The sequence below is a fragment of the Typopeltis vanoorti genome, chromosome 9 (assembly GCF_054136105.1).
Source record: "Typopeltis vanoorti isolate ZY-2024b chromosome 9, IOZ_Tvanoo_1.0, whole genome shotgun sequence".
Lineage (NCBI taxonomy): Eukaryota > Metazoa > Arthropoda > Arachnida > Uropygi > Thelyphonidae > Typopeltis > Typopeltis vanoorti.
Window position 1 is genome coordinate 73787757 of NC_143557.1, and position 16450 is coordinate 73804206.

Genomic DNA, 16450 nt, shown 5'->3' on the forward strand with positions numbered 1-16450 from the left:
CAATGGAACACTCTTGTCCTTTTTCTGCTCCCTTGAGACCTTATTGGAGCTGAGCTTTAAGTTATATAGCCTAGTCAGCAGTAGTAGCAATGCCAATGACCAGGACAGTCCTAAAGTATTGTATGACCCAAATTATAATCTCAGTGAAGTTCATTTGCCACCAACATTCTTCAAAACCACGTTTAATTCTTTCTGATCGAAACACTCCTATCAACTTCTTTACCAAGCAGCCATCTCACCGTTTCGAATTATGTCAACTGTGATTTGTTTCACATGATATCACTTCTCAGAGGCTAACTAACATTGACCTTTTTGCCTCTCTGGCTGAAGATTTCCTTATCTCATTTTGGGATTTAACGGTTATGTCTTTTGTTCTTCTGTGAAGCAAACTACTTGAAATTTCTTAATTTCGTTTCTCTCATTCTATAACTCTAGAGTCCAAACAAGGCAGCTTTCAGGGTATAGAGACCAAGATAGTCTAGTTCTTCATGCCAGTAAGAAAGAGAAAAAGACAATGTCTTGGAAATTATAAAATAACTAAATGAAAAACAACATATATCAAGTTTTTTTTTTTATGAGTTTTATTTCATATATAAAACAAAGCTCCTTACAGTAATAAAAAATTATAATTTCTTTAAATATAATCACAAGCAATACATGCAGTGAAATGCAATATAATGGAGTTAGTTATCAAAGACAATAAATCATCACTTAATTTATCAGCAAGGACTGAATATGCTCCATTAGCAATAATTATACCTGTTAATCATGCTATTCATTTAAGGATTTAGGGAATGTAAACTGATTAATGTCATTATTACATTCTGCAGAGCAACTTTCTCTACATTGAAGTTATTCTCATGACTTCACTGTAGAGTTGTACAGTTAGTCAACTAAACTTCTAATTGAGCATTTATCTAATTTTCAGATGCCTAACCTCCATTCGGATATTTATTGCAAATAAGTAATACTTGCAAGAAGAAAAGAATATAGCAATCCCTCGATTAGTGCACCTAATGCGTTCTTTAAAACAGGCACATTAATCGAACACACACTAATTGAATATAATAACCTATGGGAAAATTATAATTCATTCCTCAAATTTCTTTTTGGACCCTTGATTTTTTTTATAAAATACTTAGGGTCTCGGGGTCTAGTTAAAGGAAAACCATCATCATCATCAAATTCCTGACATGTACCCTCAAGGGGTGTATAGGATATGATAGTACTACATGAAAAATTTACATCATTACTAACTTCCTATCTACAAGTTTCCTCCAAATCAATCTGTTACTTGTCAAGACTCCAATATTATCATTATCAGATCTTATAATTCTATTGTCTAAGGCACATTGTACCATATCAATCCACCTATATCTTGATCTTCCTCTGAGTCGTTTTCCTGCCAACCTGGCAAAGAACACTTGTTTTGCTAATCTTTCCTCGCCCATTCTGTTTAAGTGACCATACCACCTGAGATTAGTTCTACTAACGCATTCCTGGATGCCGACAATGTCAAGTTCTTTCCTAATATCCTCGTTTTTAATATGGTATTGCCATTGATGCCATCTGTTCATGCCTCTAATCTTTCTCAGGACTCTCATATCTGCGGTCTCTAGTCTTTGGTCAAGTGTTTTACTTCTGACCCAGCCCTCAGATCCATAAGTTAAAACTGGTTTGAACACTGTCTTGTATACAGCTAATTTAGTGTTTCGACTAATTTCTCTCTTATTCCATATGAATTTATTCAATTGACTTCCTACAATACCAGCTTTGTTTATTTCCATGTTTAATTTACCATCTTCAGTAAAAATCGCCTAAGTAGCTGAAATGTTTTACTTTTTCCACAGGTTCTCCATTCACAACACATTTGACATTTTCAACAAATCTACCTATTTTCATTGTCTTTTTCTTTTTAATGCTGACCTTCATACCATATCTATTACAATAGTTATTCAATTTAGTCAGGGAATCTTGCAAACTTGTAGCGGATTTATTTAGAAGTATAACATCGTCTGCATAAAACTTCATGTTAAAGGAAAACCATGAAGCCAAAAGACAATAAAACATATTCTGAATATAAATTTATTATTCTTAACAAAGAATAGAGCTAATGTAGTTTGGCAGGCATTTTGTTTCTTTTTTTCATACAACCGACGGTATGGCCCTATTCCCTTTTCTGTAAATTTTACTGCTTATCTCTTCATGAGGGTCAGCCTCTACGCATTGCTGCTTAAAAACTTCGATTGTACGAAAAATATTTTCAAATTGTTTCTGTGAAATCTCTTTTGGCTGACTATCAGTGGTTAAACTTTCTTCATATTCTTCGGGGATCTTCCCGCTGTGCATCTAAATATAGCAGGTCAGAATCACTCAATTCTTCAGCATGAGATTTAATTAACTCTTGGACATTATCATTGAAGGGGAGAAAGAAATGAAGGACATACGAATTGGTCGCAAACATGCAAAATCACGTGCTTTATAGATAAAATTTCCCAACTGTTATACAAGCAAAAAAACTGCAATGATCATAAGAGAGAAGTTAATTTTTTGATGTGTAATAATAAACAATTCATCCCAGAAGACGGATTGCTTACCCTATTATCAGAATGGATTCTCCTTTTTGTGATATGTGCAGAAGTGTTGGAGGATCTCAAATCTGTGAGTGTACTATAGCAGGCGACATAAATTTTGGCGGTAAAAATTTGGAACATAGTGTAGTATGCCATTAAAAATCATCATCAAATTCCTGACAGGTACCCTCAAGGGGTGTACAGGATATGATAGTACTACATGAAAAATTTACATCATTATTAACTTACTATCTACAATTTTCCTCCAAATCAGTCTGTTGTCAAGACTCCAACATTATCAGATCTTATATTTCTATCGTCTAAGGCACATCCTACCGTATCAATCCTCCTATATCTTTGTCTTCCTCTGTGTCGTTTTCCTGCCAATCTGGCAGAGAACACTTGTTTTGCTAATCTTTCCTCGCCCATTCTGTTTAAGTGACCATACCACCTGAGATTAGCTTTGCTAACGCATTCCTGGATGCTGACAATGTCAAGTTCTTTCCTAATATCCTCTTTTTTTATACGATATTGCCATTGATGCCATCTGTTCACGGCTCTAGTCTTTCTCAGGACTCTCATATTTGCGGTCTCTAGTCTTTGGTCAAGTGTTTCACTTCTGACCCAGCTCTCAGATCCATAAGTTAAAACTGGTTTGAACACTGTCTCTTGTATAATTTAGTGTTCCGACTAATTTCTCTCTTATTCCATATGAATTTATTCAATTGACTTCTTACCATACCAGCTTTGATGATTCTGTTATCTATTTCCATATTTAATTTACCATCTTCACTAAAAATCGTGCCTAAGTAGCTGAAATATGTTACTTGTTCCACAGGTTCTCCGTTCACAACGCAGTTGACATTTTCAACAATTCTGCCTATTTTCATTGTCTTTGTATTTTTATTGCTGACCTTCATACCATACCTATTACAACAATTATTCAATTTAGTCAAGCAATCTTGCAGAATTATAGCGGATTTATTTAGAAGTATAACATCGTCCGCATAAAGCAAAGAGCTGACATTAACATCTCCAATTCTGATATCATTTTTAATACCACTTTCCTTCATAATGTGACCCCTATAGATAATGAATAACAGAGAGGATAATGTACATCCTTGTCTCACACCAGATTTAAGATTAAACCATCTTCCTGTACTTCCTTCAATTCTAACTGCTTACTTACGACTCAAATAAAGACTAAGTATTGCTTGATATAATGTACCATTGACACCATATAACTGTAGCGTATTGAATAGCTTCTCTCTTGGCACTTTGTCATGCCTTTTCCAGATCGACAAAACTTAAATACAGATCTTTGTTATTCCCATGCTTTCTCAACTATTCGTCGTAAAGGGAAGATCTGATCCTCACACCATCTGTTTGGCCTGAATCCAGCTTGTTCTTCACTAATCTTTTCTTCCACAATTCTTTTCAGCAGTTTCTCAAGTATACTTGCATAAATCTTACCAGGAACGCTCAGTAGGGAAATACCTCTGTAATTCTCGCTTTCAGTTTTATTTCCCTTTTTATATATGGGTACTATGAGAGCTCTACTCCAATCATCGGGAATTTACCCCTCTGTCCATGCCTTTTGAACTATGCAGTGTAGCCATTGTATGACTTTTATTCCACCATACTTCAGCATTTCTCGTCGAATATCATCTGCTCCTGCTGCTTTTCCACATTTCAAGCCTTTAATGGCTTTTTCTACTTCAAGTGTGGATATGCATTCCTGACAGTATGCTTGTTGAGTGTTTTTTACCACTGTGCTATCACTGCTTGTTTCATTTAGCAATTTCTCGAAATAATTACTCCATACTTCAAGGATATCTTTTCTTCCGATTTCATGTCACCTTTATCATCTCTAACTCCTTTTACAGCGCTCTTTCCTCCATTTCTAAGCTTCTTCAGCAACGTCCAGAATATCATACCACCTTCTTGATATTTATTTTCTATGTTCTTGCCAAAGTCCTCCCATGACTTTTGTTTAGCTAGTTTTACACATGTTTAGCATTCTTTCATTTGTCTCTGTATTCTCTAAGAGCACAAGCTGACTTATTTGCACCATACTTCAGCATTTCTCGTCGAATATCATCTGCTCCTGCTGCTTTTCCACATTTCAAGCCTTTAATGGCTTTTTCTACTTCAAGTGTGGATATGCATTCCTGACAGTATGCTTGTTGAGTGTTTTTTACCACTGTGCTATCACTGCTTGTTTCATTTAGCAATTTCTCGAAATAATTACTCCATACTTCAAGGATATCTTTTCTTCCGATTTCATGTCACCTTTATCATCTCTAACTCCTTTTACAGCGCTCTTTCCTCCATTTCTAAGCTTCTTCAGCAATGTCCAGAATATCATACCACCTTCTTGATATTTATTTTCTATGTTCTAGCCAAAGTCCTCCCATGACTTTTGTTTAGCTAGTTTTACACATGTTTAGCATTCTTTCATTTGTCTCTGTATTCTCTAAGAGCACAAGCTGACTTATTTGCCAGGAACTTTTGATATGCTTTCTTCTTTTCCTTCACTGCCTCTTTAACTTCCTGTGTCCAGCATGGAATTCTGATTTTTCTATCCTTGCAGACAACCTCACCACATGCCTCTCTAGCGGAATCAATCAGGGTTTCTTGAATGCTTGCCACTGAATCTCCAAGATTTGATTCCTGTTCTCAAACTCTTTCATTTTTTCTTCAATAAGCTTTGTATATTTTTGTCTACAGTTCACATCTGAGAGTTGCTCAACTTTTATTTGCTTTAAAACTTTCTTACATGTTATTATTTTTAATATGAAATTCAATTTTATCCTGCTCAAGACTAAATAGTGATCACTTTCAATTTCAAATCCTCTGTACACTCTGGTGTTCTGCACCAGGGAGAAAACATCACTATCAACAATAGCATAGTCAATGAAACTTTTCTTATTCCTTGCCTCTTCTCTCCATGTGAATTTGTGCACATTTTTATGTTGGAACATGGTGTTAGTAATAACCAGTCCATGTCCTGAGCAAAAATCCAACAGGTATTTACCATTAATATTAGCTTTGCTCTTTTCTCCAAATTTTTATTAAATTACTCCAAAAGAGTAATTTAATGAAAAGGTGGCACACCGTTTGGCAACTCCTATAGGTAGAGATGACCTTGCTAATGCTTCTGCCTGGTATCTCCACTTGGGCTTCTCTCCCACTGAAGAGACCTCAATAAAGGTCAAAACTAGTCTGGGTAGTTGCCCTTCCCTTAATGCATGACATTATACATATCCACAAGGAGATGTGTTTTGCATTATGGGAGATACTGAGTTTAATCATTATGGGAGATACTGAGATGATGTTAGCTTGCTCCACCTTTGCAACGAGTTGCCTGGTGTTGTATCAACTTATCCCAGTCCTGAAGATACTTTCAGGCGCAAACTTTGTTTGCTCACACTTGGATAAAGGATTAAACTAAATTTATTATTGTGTGTGTGTGTGTGTGTGTGTGTGTGTGTGTACACACAACTGATGGTACAACTATGTATGTATGTATGTATGTACGTGCGCTAATATTGTAATATGTTCTGCATGCTGGTGCTTACTGGTGGTTTACTTTAATTACTCATTTCCCCTTTTTTTATTTATTTATTTTTATTTTTATTTTCTTGTCTCCATGGCTAATGAAACTGAAGTGATCACCATGAATATGAAGTAGCCTATGAGACCTGAATTATCTTTGTGTTTTTGTTAGTACAAGATTCCAAGAGAAAAATTCATTATTTTTGCCATAAAGCTGTACACACATACTAATATTGTACTTTAAATGAAAATTTGTTTGTGAGCTCATTTAGAATTTATTTAATTTTATTGAAATAAGTATAAGTATGAAATGAAAAAAAAAAAAATTACATGTTTCTGTTATTTTTTTTTTTTTATCTTAAAAAATCTACATGTACAAATGCCAATAGTTGCAGATTACCTGTTTTCTTGATGTGTCTTTTCTAGGTAAAATGTCATCAATATTGGCCTCTGGGTAATGAGAAGGGAGGAGACAGTGATTTAACATTTACAGATGTTGGTTTAAAGGTAACATACTTATTAGAGAATGAAGCTTCATATTATACAGTTAGGGAGCTCCTCCTAACTGATCTGGAAGTAAGTTTGTCATTTCATATTCTGTAATTATTTTGCAACAATAATGCTTGTCATGCATTAGTTTTTTTTTTTTTTTTTTTTTTGCAAACTTATGCTCTAAGTTCTGAATTATATTTGGACATTTATCTGACAGTAACATTTGCCTGTCAAAGTTGGAAAATTAATGAAAGTACTCATATTTAGAAACCATGCTTAATGGTGATATTGAAATTCAGTGTGCTCACTGGTATTCTTACAGCATACCAGTTTTCACAATTTTTAGTATGATATACTAAAAACCAGAGCAGCTGTCTGCATGTAATAATTGCTCTTAAAAATAAGACTGAAAATTCATGGATGAAAAATTTAATCTTTAATAGTAATTTTTCAAATAAGTGTCAAAGGCATCTTCAGCACACAAATGGAACAGTATGGTACATGATACACAAATTACAAGATTCTAAAAATTGCTACCATAGCTGTGCAACAAAACAGTCAACAAATTTCTAATTTTATATATATATATATATTACTATATAGAAAGCAAATATATGATTAAACATGAAGGGTAAACAGATGGAAAAATCACTATTTTCCATAAAGAAAAAAAAAGTAGACTATCAAATCTAGTAAAGTTTGAACAGTGCAGTAACATTTTATAAGTTTTCTTATGAGGATGTTTCATAAGAAATCTGCTCTTATGTAGGATTTTAGTCTTATTCCTGTGGACTCTACTTAGTAGAGATGGCGTGTTCAGCAAGGCCAGATTGTTCATGCTCATATTTGACGTATGATTATGATTATTATTATTTTTCACCTCCAGGGAGTCCAAAGACTCATCGAGGGAGGGCATCTACCCAACAACTCTGTCTTCACCACTCACAATACACCAACACCATCTATCGCCTACCACCACCACTAGCATTTCCACAGACAATCACAAATATCCTTGCCCATGGCGGGATTCGAACCCGCAGCTTTTTGGCTGGGGAGCGGATACGCTAACCACTCGGTCAGCCAGGCTGGCATATATGATATATGTTTTTCATGATGAATAAAGGTAGAGCTTTCAGATTGTCCATAATAAGACGACCCCTAAAAGTAAGGAATCTGGTAGGCACCTAGAAAACTAAGTGGAGGAAGCTTGTCCATTAGTGATGAGAGAAAAGGTAGAGAAAATGCTGTAAAAATGTTAGGGCTTTAAATGAGGCTTTAAAATTTTTGCAAATATGTTCCGATATTCCCTTCACATTAAATTGATTTAATGTGATGCAGTTCTTCATGTAATAGATCATCTGTCGAACATAAAGAATGGTTATGATCAGTGGTGAGCTATAAGGGGCTCGCCTGAGCCCTTTGTTAAATTTTTCTCAAATTTGCGAGCCCCTTGTTCTTCTTGTTTACTTTTTTATTTTTTCAAAAAAAAGAAGAAAAAAACATAATTTTTTGAAATATCTTAAGCAAAACACTCGTATGGTAACCTAACAAAGTGATTTTATTAAGTAAAATATTATAGTTACTGTTACTACCTTTTTACAAATAAGAATTCACTTTTGGTAATCGCATATAAATAAATAGGACTGTAAAATAATGCCCCTTGATTGGTACCATTGATTATCACTTTAAGTATAAAAACAAAAGAGAAATATAACATACTTCAATATTATTGTGTTTAGATAATATTTATTTATTATTTATAGATTGTCTGTCATAAAAACTTCTATAGCAAACAAAAGAAATTTATTTTGTTTATAAAAGATGCGGACTATTGCATATATGCGATTATAAAAGATTTTATTTTTATTATATTTTGATAGTTAAAAAATGTTTTTTTTTATGTAAGATAAATTAACACAGATGATTGTGTGCAAATATTTCATGTTTAGATCATGAAATATTTGTTTAAAAATGATAGCCTTTACAGGTTGATTGTCCCCTTATACTTTTTGATTGGCATTTGTACATAAGCTGTATTAATAAATGTTTTTGTGTGAAATACGGCTTTTTTTTTTTTTTGCTCGATGATGCGAGCCCTTTGTTAAAATTTCCATAGCTCACCACTGGTTATGATGTAATAAGGACTTAATTGTCCCAATTTTTTTGACTAGGGTGGCGTATCTGCATGAATATAGCAGCCCTGGTGAGTCTTCTGAAATATTAAGAATTGTAGACCGCCATTATTGAGGGTTTGAAAAGTTTGGTAAAAAAATAAGTTAAACACATGTTTTTGGAAAAAATCACTTTTATTTCTCAACATAGTCTCCATTGAGGTCTACACATTTGGTCCAGCGAGTTTCCAATTTTTTCATCCCATCTTAAAAATAGGATTTGTCAAATTGTGCAAAATAGTCATTGACAGCCTTGATGACATTTTTGTTTGAAGAAAATTTTTTCCCACCAAGCCGAATTTTTAAGTTTGGGAACAAGAAGTCACGTGGGACCAAGTCCAGAGAATACAGTGGATGTGGACGCAATTCAAACCTCAATTTGTGCAATTTTGCCATTGCGATGGCCAATGTGTGGGACAGTTCATTGTCTTGATGATAGAGTACTTTTTTGTGCGGCAATCTTAGTTGTTTTTTCTTCAGTTTTTATTTTAAACAGTCCAACAACAATTCATAATAAGCTCCTGTTATTGTCTTACCCTTTTCCAAATAGTCTATCCCAAAAAACAGTGGCCATCACCTTCCCAGCTGAAAAAATGGTCTTCATTTTTTTTTGGTGCTCTTTCATCGGCATTGTCCACTGTTTTGACTGTTGCTTGGACTCAGGTGTGTAGTGGTGGATCCAAGTTTCATCTACAGTCATGAATCGATGCACAAAATGCTGCGAATTGCGATTTAGCATCGTCCAACACTGCGTTGAAATATGTCTTTTCGCATGCGTTTTTGATCGACAGTCAACAATTGCGGCCCCCATCTTGCACACAGCTTTTTCATGTGTAATTTTTTGTGCAGGATATTATACGCCCATTCAACTGAGATGCCTAAAATCACAGCAATATCACGCACTTTCACTCGGCAGTCTTCCATAACAATACCATGGATTTTGTAAATCATTTCCTTCATAGTGACCTCAGTCGAGCATCCAGAGCACGCTTCATCTTCGATGGACTTACAACCACGTTTAAACTCATTTATCCAAAAATAAATAGTCTTTAATGATGGTGCAGAGTCCCCATGAACTGCATCTAACTAGGCTTTGATCTGTGCAGCCGTCCACTTCTTCAAATAAAAGTGTATTATCATTGCATGAAACTCGTTTTTCTCCATTTTTATGAAAAATACGAACACGGTCGTTTTAAATGTTTGCCAAACAAGAACTACGCATCGCACGTGGCTAAAATTTTGCCAGGGGTCATGAAAAAGATTATACATGCCGACACTTATGAATGAACGAATGAATTGTGTCGCCATCTATTGGTGGCAATTTGAAAATTGCCTTGTTTGAAAAGTTTGTTACAAACTTTTCAAACAACCCTTGTAGATTTATGAATTAGCAGATAAAAAGGCTATTTGATTTTCTTCTTTTCCAAAGTGAACTGAATTCTGGGATGAAGTGCATTTGTTTTGGATAGAAAATGTTGTAAATTAGGAGAAGAATCATTTCAAACCTCAAAAAAAGACACCTACATATTTGCATTAAGGCATATATGTCTGGGAGAAATATTGTTGAGGAAGCATCATTTGAAGTGTTCTATAAAGTAGTTAAGAAGTGTTGAAAGTTAAATATCCAGAGTGAATAACTAATTCACAAAAATTGCGGTGTCACAATAAAAATCTTGCTTGATTAATTCTATGGTATTTGATGAAGGAATGTTGGTGACAGGTGACAGAATATCTAAACTGTTTATGCTAATCATAACACCAGAAGGGTTTCAAAATAATACATTTTGGAAAATTATGGAGACAACTACTGTGTTTGAGTAAAACTTTAGTTTAATATAAGCCAAAATCAACACTCGACATTTCGATTTTTATATCAAGATCATCTTCTGGACCATATACACTATATACAGAGAAACAAGCTGCACTATAATCTATATGGTTTGCTAAAGTTACTGACCAACCGTTACAACAATTGTTGGCCTGACCTCTGGTGAAAAAAAAAAAAGAAAAAAAACTTGATTACATCAACGCTAGAGTCCTATTATTATTATTATCATCTATTGGTTATGCAATTACATTGGGCTGGAGAGCAACATGTTTATATATATATATATACACTAGGGAGGCTACACCCCTCCCCTCTCTGGTGCCTACGGTGGCCAACCTCCCCGATTTCCAGGCTTGTAGGTCATACTGATTATATGCGGTTGCCCTTGTGTTGCACTACCTTTAGGAGAGAGCTACTTACCCAATGGTAGTGCAACACAAGGGCGACTCACAGCAAAGGTGGAGTAAGCATCACTCATTTCGTCGCCTTCCAAAAGTCGTGACCTACCAAGCTGACGTCACATCCGTTTTGAATTTTATGTCACATCTGTGACATAAAAACGTTTCAAATTTTGGCTTATCTTAAATTCCTGAACACCTCTAATTAAAGGAACTCTAATGGAAGAAAGATAAATAAAGTAAGAAAAAATAAAGAAAGGAAAATGTAAATGAATATGTAGAGTAGATATTTATAATCCTGCATAATCATAAATAAACTAAATAAATCTTCTAACACCTTTTAATTTTATATAGAGTAGATAACAAATAACCTGACATTTAAAAACGTTTTAAATTTCGTCTTATCTGTTTATAGATATAGAGTAGATATACAGGATGATTATAAAATAACGTCGTGTTCAGAGCCCTCTAGTGAGTAATGTATTGGACGAAGCACACCAATATTCGGTAGACATACACAGTGGAACATGGGGATTCGATTTAAACTGAAAAAAAAATAGTACCTAAAGTCGCCAACAGGAGAAATTTTGGAAATGCCAAATTAATTTTAGTAGGTGTGACTAATGAATGACTAAATGGCAAATGAGAGACAGCACACATCAATTTCATGACGTTTATTGTTAATTACAAATGAGGTTCAATATGACCACCGTTCTGAAGTTTCAGGAACTGCATACAGTGCACGACATTTTCCACAGTGGCTCGCAACATATTGGAATTGATTTGTCTCACGTGTAATGTTATTCGATCTTTCAAAGTTGGAATATCGGATACATGCCCTTGATACACAATGCTTTTAAGAAATCCCCACAGCCAAAAGTCACAAGAATTGAGATCAGGTGATCTCGGTGGCCATGGCGTGGGAAATGTACGACTAATGATTCTTCTGTCAGAGAAATGTTGTCGCAATGTGGGGTGGTGCACCATCCTGCACGAAGATGGTCGAATTGAGACATCCTCTTTGCTGCAGTTGTGGAACCACAAAGTTCTGTAGCATATTGGCATACCTGTTAGCATTGACGGAACAGGTCACTGGTCCATTTTGGCGATTTTCCTCCTAAAAGTATGGACCAATGATAAAAGATGCCATAAATCCGCACCACACAGTGACTTTGGGCAAGTGGATAGGCATCTGCAGACAATGTGTGGATTAGTTGCAGCCCAAATGTGACAGTTGCATGTGTTAATATCGGCGTTCAAATAAAAGTATGCATCATCCACTTCCATGCGCGCTAAGAATCTCAAAGATAAGTCGATTCGCGTGGTCGCATCACCAGGGCGCAATTCTTGAACATGATATTTCGATCATGATTATATTTTCAACTTCAACATCTGATGTAGGTTTTTCCACACCGTTGTGTATGTGATATCCATTTGCTGGGATATTGCTCCTGCACTGCTGGTACTCTGCACATTCGTCATCTCCTGTTCCACAATAGCAGTTGCAACTTGTTCAACTTGAGGGTGATTGATTGGTTTGCGTCCCCTGCCTACCTGCACTGCTAAAGTTCCAGTAGTTTCAAATCGCCGAATCAGTTTTCGTAAGTTTGTTACACTAAACGGTCCTTTTCGTAAATTTTTCATAAGCTGAAAATCACAAAGACAAGCACTGGCTTTATTGTTCCGCTGATAATAGAGTTTGACTAACAAATCATGCTCACTTAAGGTAAGAGGCATCGAAAAGCAGTTCGTCTACGAATGATAAGAAATCTACACAGCCATTCTTTTTATTGCATGATCGCTCACAAGAAACACGATAATGCAAATTAATGCATTTTACTTGTTAAACAGCTCCAAAATTTCCCCTGTTGGCGACTTTTGGTACAATTTTTTTTTTCGTTAAATCGAATCCCCATGTTCTACTGTGTATGTCTACCGAATATTGGTGTGTTTCGTCTAATACATCACTCGCTAGAGGGCTCTGAAGACGCTGAACGTTATTTTATAATCACCCGGTATATTAAAAACATGATTATAGATATAAATTTTAACCAGTTGGTATGAATGATTTCCAATACTAGCTGAAGGTTGCTTAAGGTCCTAAAGTATGCTAGGTATTAAGTAGGCTGAATATGTGCCATCCAGATTCTTGGAATTTTCATGCCACCATTGTCGTTGATATTAGTGTGGTTAATCAGAATTTTGCAGGCTGTTTTTAAATTTTTTTTTCATACCAGGTATTTGTATGGTGTAGAGAGCTGGTACTTTTTCCAATCAGTTTGGTGTAAGGTGTAGAGAGCATGGTCTGAGAGGCCTGCTTCTCCAAAATTGTTATATTTAATGTCTTTTATGTTCTTTTTTCCTTATAGGGATTGTACATCCAGTTTCACCAATATAAGGTAAGTTACATGTGCAGTAAACTCCAGGATGTGCCAATAGGAGGAGAGGATCCTTGGAAGAGTTGAATATGTTTTTTAATTTTGTAGGTGGTTTAAAGGTGGCATTTAGATTATAATGGTGTAGGATTCTGTTGATTTTTTCTGATAACCCTTTAATGTATGAGATAGCTATGATTTTACTGTAATCTAAATTCTTTAAGAAATTGCTGATTAGAGCAAATTGGTGTAGTTCTGTTTTTAATAGTGTTAATGACTCCATATTTTTTTGATGGTTGATAGTATGATTTAGCATGTATGTATTGGCCAGTATGTGTCGGTTTGCAGTAGACCGTGAAGGATAGATTGCCTGAGGGAAGACATGTGACTAGGGTATCCGGAAACAGGAGTGAGTTCTGATTTCCAATTTCGATAGTGAATTGTATGCGTTCATGTTGTTTGTTCTGGTGACTAAGGAATATGTCTAATGTTTGTCGCCCGTGTGGCCAAATAACGAAAACATCGTCAATGTATTTACTGAAGGAATCAAGAGCACTTTGCTCAAAGGCTTCCATAAAAAAGTTAGCAATTGGGGTGGGGGGGGGGTAGTGGTAAGCCCATGGCCGTACCTTCTTTTTGTAGGTAAAATTTATTTTGCCACACGAAGTAACCGGAGCGTAGTACGTGGACAAAGAGGGCTGTAATGTCAGGCTGAAATTTGTTCTGTAAGAGAAGAATTGTGTCATTGTGAAAAGGGCAGAAACGTCGAAACTGACTAATAGATCATCTTTTCCAAGAGTTATGTTTTTAATTTTGTTTATAAAGTGTTGTGTGTTCTTTATATAGGAAGGGGAATGACCTACCAACTACTTGAGTGTTGATGCTAATTTCTTGGCTAGGTGATAATTAGGGCTATCTATTCCTTCAACTATTGGTCGACTTGGCACGTTTTGTTTGTGTTTGCGCTTCAACCGATAGTTGAAGGAATAGATAGCCCTAATTATCACCGAGCCAAGAAATTAGCGTCAACACTCAAGGAGTTGGTTGGTCATTCCCACTCCTATATAAAGAATACACAACACTTTATAAACAAAATTAAAAATATAACACTTAGAAAAGATGATCTTTTAGTCAGTTTTGATGTTTCTGCCCTTTTCACAAATCTCCCAATCAATGAACACAATTCTTCTCCTACAGAACAAATTTCCGCCCAACATTACGGCCCTCTTTTCCACATACTACGCTCTGGTTACTTCGTGTGATAAAGTAAATTTTACCTACAAAAAGAAGGTACGGTCATGAGCTCACCACTATCCCCCCAATTGCTAACTTTTTTATGGAAGCCTGTGAGCAAAGTACTCTTGATTCCTTCACTCTAAAACCTACAGTGTGGCTTAGATACGTTGATGATGTTTTCGTTATCTGGCCACACCGGTGACAAACAACATGAACACATACAATTCACTATCGAAATTGAAAATCAGAACTCACTCCCGTTCCTGGATACACTAGTCACACATCTTCCCTCAGGCAATCTATCCTTCATGGTCTACCGCAAACCGACACATACTGGCCAATACATACATGCTAAATCATACAACCACCCATCACAAAAACATGGAGTCATTAACACCATTAAAAACAGAACTACACCAATTTGCTGTAATCAGCAATCTCTTAAACAAAAATTGTTAGCAACACATTTATAAATAACGGTTACAATAAAAATACTATTAATAAAGTCCTTCATAAAAAGAATTTAGATTACAGTAAAATCATAGCTATCTCATACATTAAAGGGTTATCAGAAAAAATCAACAGAATCCTACACCATTATAATCTAAATGCCACCTTTAAACCACCTATGAAATTAAAAAAACATATTCAACTCTTCCAAGGATCATCTCCTCCCATTGGCACATCCTGGAGTTTACTGCATCTACTGCACATATAACTTACCTTGCAGTGGTGAAACTGGACGTACAATCCCTATAAGGAAAAAATAACATGAAAGACACATTAAATATAACAATTTTGGTGAAGCAGGCCTCTCAGACCATGCTCTCTACACCATACAAAAACCTGGTCATCATCATCATCATGCATATCAAGGATTTAGGCCTAGCATGGCCTGTTCCGGCCTTAGAAGTCATCGTTTAAGAGGACTTCCTGGTTTTTTTTTCCCTAATGGCTTGTATTTTAAGGCTTGTTTTGGTAATCTTTCTGTTTTCATTCTTTGAACGTGTTCCATCCATTCATGTTTATATTTTTTAATTTTTTCTATTACTGGTTCTTGGGTTAATTCTTTCATAATTTCTTTTGTGATCAAATAGGGTATACTTTGCAGTTTTTCTCATAAACTTCATTTCTGCTGTTGTTAATCTTTGTTTGTCTTTTTCTTTTATTGTCCAGATTTCGCTTCCATACATTAAGACTGGTAGGGCTAATGTATTGTATACTTTTAGTCTGGTTTGCTTTTGAACTAGGTTTGGTTTAAATATAGATTTAATTACACCTGTTTTTTTTAAATATTTTGCAATTTTTACGTTTATATCTTTTTAATTTTCATATGTGATCGTACATCCTAGGTATTTAAATGAATTCACCTGTTCTAAGATCTTGTTATCTATTACTATTTTAGTTCTTGCTGGATCTTGTCCTTTAAAGACCATAGTTTTTGATTTTTCGGATACGTTTATATCTTTTTAATTTTCATATGTGATTGTACATCCTAGGTAGTTAAATGAATTCACCTGCTCTAAGATCTTGTTATCTATTACTATTTTAGTTCTTGCTGGATCTTGTCCTTTAAAGACCATAGTTTTTGATTTTTCAGTTGATATTATCATACCATAATCTTCGGATATCTCATTTAGATCTAAAATAGCTTTCTGTAGTTTATCTTCAGAATTTGTAATTATTATTTGGTCGTCGGCAAAGAGGAGAGTGTTTGAGTTTATTGTAGGAGAAAGTTTAATTCCTTGATGTAAATTTTTATTCCATTTTATTATTATTTCATTTAAGTAGATATTAAAAATGAGTTGCTGAGAGGGGA

General features: G+C 35.1%; 1 protein-coding gene across 2 annotated transcripts in view; it reads left to right on the forward strand.

Annotated features, from left to right (window-relative positions):
* The window catches only part of Ptp61F (Protein tyrosine phosphatase 61F), a 184544-nt gene that overhangs the window by 89799 nt on the left and 78295 nt on the right, over window positions 1-16450 (forward strand). For both annotated transcript variants that reach the window (XM_090397453.1, XM_090397452.1), the window contains exon 5: window positions 6558-6707. In XM_090397453.1, the coding sequence (XP_090253579.1) occupies window positions 6558-6707 (150 nt within the window). The remainder of the gene's footprint in view (window positions 1-6557; window positions 6708-16450) is intronic.